This window comes from Apiospora marii, assembly GCF_038362585.1.
Source record: "Apiospora marii strain CBS 49790 chromosome Unknown utg000005l_segment0_segment0, whole genome shotgun sequence".
NCBI classification, from domain to species: domain Eukaryota; kingdom Fungi; phylum Ascomycota; class Sordariomycetes; order Amphisphaeriales; family Apiosporaceae; genus Apiospora; species Apiospora marii.
Window position 1 is genome coordinate 4343812 of NW_027117377.1, and position 4684 is coordinate 4348495.

The 4684-nt window shown below is 56.3% G+C and overlaps 2 protein-coding genes across 2 annotated transcripts; both read right to left on the minus strand.

The window, feature by feature from the left end:
* Positions 1 to 245: 245 nt before the first annotated feature.
* PG985_009227 (short-chain dehydrogenase) lies at positions 246 to 1325 on the minus strand (the record flags this gene model as incomplete). Its single annotated transcript, XM_066828995.1, has 1 exon — positions 246 to 1325. One exon carries the CDS (start codon positions 1323 to 1325, stop codon positions 246 to 248), a length of 1080 nt encoding a protein of 359 aa, XP_066683907.1.
* A 690-nt stretch (positions 1326 to 2015) lies between these two features.
* On the minus strand, positions 2016 to 4455 carry PG985_009228 (uncharacterized protein; the record flags this gene model as incomplete). The annotated part of the gene is made up of 3 exons (XM_066828996.1): positions 2016 to 2890; positions 3181 to 3388; positions 4234 to 4455. 3 exons carry the CDS (start codon positions 4453 to 4455, stop codon positions 2016 to 2018), a joined length of 1305 nt encoding a protein of 434 aa, XP_066683908.1.
* Between the last annotated feature and the right edge of the window lie 229 nt (positions 4456 to 4684).

A 4684-nucleotide genomic window follows, 5' to 3' on the forward strand; every position in this document is an offset into this window, starting at 1 on the left:
GACTCGATGTCATATATGATCTACAGATAGGGATGATCATGTGATTCGAGAAAAACGGCCGTAGATTTTCAATTATCATCTGATGCTTGCTCTATAAGCTACATCTGCCTGTAATGCAGAGATGCCCATGCTAGTTTAATATAATGTCCGCCCGAGACTTGCTAGCTGTCCGTCCCGTCTATCATACATACACCTGGCACCACTCTCCCAGGGTGGGCAGGCACCGAACAAAACAACGTCGTTGATTAGATGAGCGCCGCCTTCTCCTCGCCTGCCACGGGCCCCTTCCGCCCCACAAACGTCTTCATGCCCTGGTCGACGCCGCTGATGCGCCGCGCGATCCGCTGCACGCCGACGGGCAGCACGTTGTACCAGTCGACCCAGCGGGCGTAGAGGGGCATGGCGATGTGGTCGCTGAGGCCCATGTCGATGGCCGCGATGATCTCCTTGGCCACGTCGACGGGCTCGACCACGGGCGCGATGAAGGGCTGCGGCGACTTGACGCCGCGGAACAGCGGCGTGCTGAGCTGGCCCGGCGTCACCAGAATCGTCTTGATCTCGGGCGTCTCGTACAGCTCCGCCGCCAGCGACTTGTGCAGCGCCGTCACGCCCGCCTTGGCCGCCGCGTAGTCGGACAGCTGCGCCGAGCCCAGGTGGCCGATGACGCTCGACACCGTCACGATGGTGCCGCCCGTCTCGTTGCGCAGCATGCCGGGCAGGAACTGCTTGATGGTGTAGAAGTGGCTGAGCAGGTTGGTCGAGATGCTGCGCTCGACCTCCTCGGCCTCCATGTCCAGCAGCTTCTTGCCGACCACCTCGGCCGCGTTGTTGATCAGGATGGTGGGCAGGCCCAGGTCCTGCTCGATCTTGGCCGCGACCTTGGCGATCTGCGCCTTGTCCGAGACGTCGCACTTGTAGTAGGTGATGCCGCGGGCGTCGGTGGCCTCGAGGTCAGCCTTGTCGAGCACGGCGACGGTGGCGCCGCGCATGCCGTAGACCTCGGCGATGAGCAGGCCGAGGCCGCTGGCGCCGCCCGTCACGACGATGACGTCCTCGCTCAGGTCGACCTCGCGCGGCATGCCGTAGGCGATCTTGTGGCTCATCATGTTACCCATCCAGACCATGGTGACGGCGAAGGCCCAGGCGATGGTGACGCGCATGGGCATGGCGTCGAACTCCATGTGCTCGGCGCGGAAGCACAGCGGGATCAGCCAGGCGATGAAGGGGTGGAAGATGGTGACATTGAGGACTTTGAGGAGGAGGTCGATGGAAATCGGAGCCCACAACGAGTCGCGCATCTGCGGTGGCCTCGGGTGGTTGTCCATGTTTTCGGTCGGTTGTATAGGACTTGGGAGGTTTGTACTAGAGATAGACAATTACAGACGAGTATTTAACTTTGATTAGGTAGGGGTGGGAGTATATATAGTATGTAGACGCGCAACGGTAGATTGCCGACCAGCAGGCAATTGAAGTCTTGGGGAGAACCGACGAAAAAAGAAGAAGGTAAAGACAGTTTCCGTACGTCGCCAGCGAAACCTAGTATGTTGTCGGGGAAGGAGGGACGATGATGAGACCACATGCGTCGTATTGTCCCGATACTTAGTAGTAGAAAAAAGCTGTCTTGTCGGCCAGCAGTCGTTCGCCGATCTACGCCGGTGGGAATCGGAGCTTTGTGAAACGCATGGCCTGAGCGTGACGACCCCTGGCATGTTTCAACACCCCCACCAATGGCGGGCCCAACCGCCCGGCAGGAGAGGCAGGGGGGACCAGGGGCCTTTTCAGCTCCCTAAACTGCTACTAAACGGCCCCGTCCGGCGTCTACCTCAATCTTAAAATATGCATAAATTCATCCACGTGTAAATGTTCAAGGCAATAACGACGGCAAGTTTTATGTGATATATTATTATACTTCATCGTATGGATATACAATACCTGTCATCTGAAAAATAAAACATTACGACCCTGCCCACACGGGCAGCCATGCTTGCTTACTCAAGTGCCTGACTAGTATCACCTCACACATTCGCCGCCTTGATGCACCTCGCGCCGTCGTTACTAGTAGCCGAGGGCCCGTTGGAGACCTTGACGGCCGTCGTGCCGTTGGCGGGGAGCGGGAACTTCCAGATCTGGCCGCTGTTGTTCTCCGAGCCGTAGAGGAAGCCGTCGTCCGAGGCGTAGACGGCGCCCCACTGGTTCTTGCCCGCGATGTTGCCAAAATCCGTAAAGACGGACCACGTGCGCGCGGTTCGGTCGAACCGCTGCAGGTACGTGTTGGCGTTGGGCGTGAGGCCGCCCGTGTTGTACGCGAGGCCCCAGAGGTAGTTACCCCCGCCGGGGACGTACGCCCAGTCAATCAGCGTGTAGGTCGGGTTCGCCGTGCCGCTCGCGAGCGTCCGGCCGAACGTGGCCGACCCGGGCTTCAGGTCCACCTGGATCCACTGCTTGCCGTTCGCCGTCGCCCAGTACTGGTTGTTCTCGTCCACATCGCCCGCATTCAGGGTGACCGTCACGTTGAGCGAGCCCAGGATCGTGGTGTCGCCCGAGGCCGCGATACGGACCAGGTCAGTGTTCGACAATGTTCCTATTGCGCCGTAGAGGTAATTGTCGCCCACGTTGTACCCCATGGCATTGATGCCGCGCGATCCATCGCCGACAGGGCTCTTGACCAGAGTAGAAGCCCCCGTAGTAATGTTGACTCGATAAAGGGACACGTTTTGTATGAGGTAGCCCGAAGGATCGCAATCCAACGTGGGGAGCGGAGTTTGTACAACCACTGTTCCCGGTGCTGTTCCACTTGGTGGTACGGTCGTCGTGGTGGCCCCGCTGATCTTTGCAGTCCCTGTATATTGCGCTGTCGTTGTGACGTACCCTGTCGGTTCCTGGACGATCACTTTGTGGAATCCAACATTAGCATTTCCGGGCCGAGGTATTTTTCTTTGGTCGGCTTACCTGTGCCAGCAGCTGTCCCGCTAGAGGCGACCGTCGTGGTAGTTACTGAAGTGCCGTTGTACTGTCTATTTGATTTTATGTGAGCAACCATCAAACCAGGCCAATCGACAATGTGCTCGAGCCAATTGGACAACACGATCAGAACATCACTTACCTGGTCACGGTAGTATAACCTTGTGAGAATGATGTTGAGCTTCTGCTAGAAGATATAGTTGAGGTAGTAGAAGGCACAGTAGAAGGCACAGTAGAAGGCACAGTAGAAGGCGTAGTAGAAGGTATAGTAGAAGGTGCAGTAGGGGACGTAGTTGAGGACGTGGCAGAAGTAGATGTGGAAGAGATCGATGTAGCGGATACCGTTAAACCTGTGCTGCTGCGGCTCAATGTCGAAGAGGAAGCAGTGGAAGGTGGCAGGTTTGTGGTCGTTGGTGAGACTGTGCCGCTACTGGCCAACGAAGATGATGTCGTAGCAAAATTCGTGCTAGTGAGACTATCGACCCCTGAGGAGCGGGTATCGGCAACACTACTCGTGGTAGAGACTGAACTGGTACTAAAGACCGAACTGATACTATCGACCGAGTTGGTATTGACAGTCGAGCTGGTGCTGACAACAGTCGCTGAAGTCGACGTCGTTTCGGCCGGTGAAATAGTTGTAGTCGTCACCAGAGACAATGTAGCACTTGCAATCGAGCCGGTGTTTGGGGAGATCGTTGCAACCGCCGTAGCACTAGAGCTGCCCTGAATGACTGAGCTATCAGCAGTGCTGAATGGGCTACTGCTTGTGGAATCCTCGGTATTTGTGGTCGTGATTGTACCACTAAGGTTATTATCAGTCGAAGTTGCAATGATTACCGAGCTGGTACTGGTCCCTGTATCTGTAGTCTCTGAGGGAGTAGCGGCGCTGCCTTGAACACTGCTCGCTGAGGTGGTACTTGAGGTATCTATGGTTTCTGTGCCACTGGGACTGGAGCTCGAACCGTCTCCAGCTGTAGATGTCGATGAATCAGGGGTAATATTGCCAGAGGAAGATGGGCTGCTAATCGACAGACCATCTTGGGCTGTGCTTGTGGTGTCCATTGAAGAAGTCAGAGAAGACCCGGGGGTGGGTGTCTCCGTGGCCACAACACTGACGGTACTATCAGCTGAAAAATTGCCGGTCGCCGTTGCCAGATCGCTTGTAGTAGAGGCGGTTTCAGTTTCCGGAAGCGAGTCTGTGGCTGAAGTAGGCGGAAGTGAGACGACGGGTGATTCTGAGCTGCTAGAAAAGCTACTTATCGTGGTCCCGACTATGGTCGTCTCACTCGTAGCTGGTTCGCTTGTCGTCGTTTCGCCCGGCGTCATCTCGCTCGCGGTGATCTCGCTCATGGTAATTTCGCCCATCGTCGTTTCACTCGTCGTTGCCTCGCTTGTCGCCGTCTCGCCCGGCGTCGTCTCGCTTGCAGTGATCTCACTCGTCGTCTCGCTCGCGGTGATCTCACGAATTGTCTCGCTCATGGTAATTTCGCCCATCGTCGTTTCATTTGTCATTGCTTCACTTGTCGTGGGCTCACTTGTCGTGGGCTTACTTGTCGTTGAATCAGTTGCGGAGAAGCTGTCTATTGAGGACATCGTTATCGTCGCAGCTGATGATAAGTCAGTCCCCGAAACTGGACTAGCCATAACAAGGTCCGTTGATGTAGATGGCGGAACGGATACTCCAGGCACACCTGAACTCCCAGTCTCGATGCTTGACGTAACA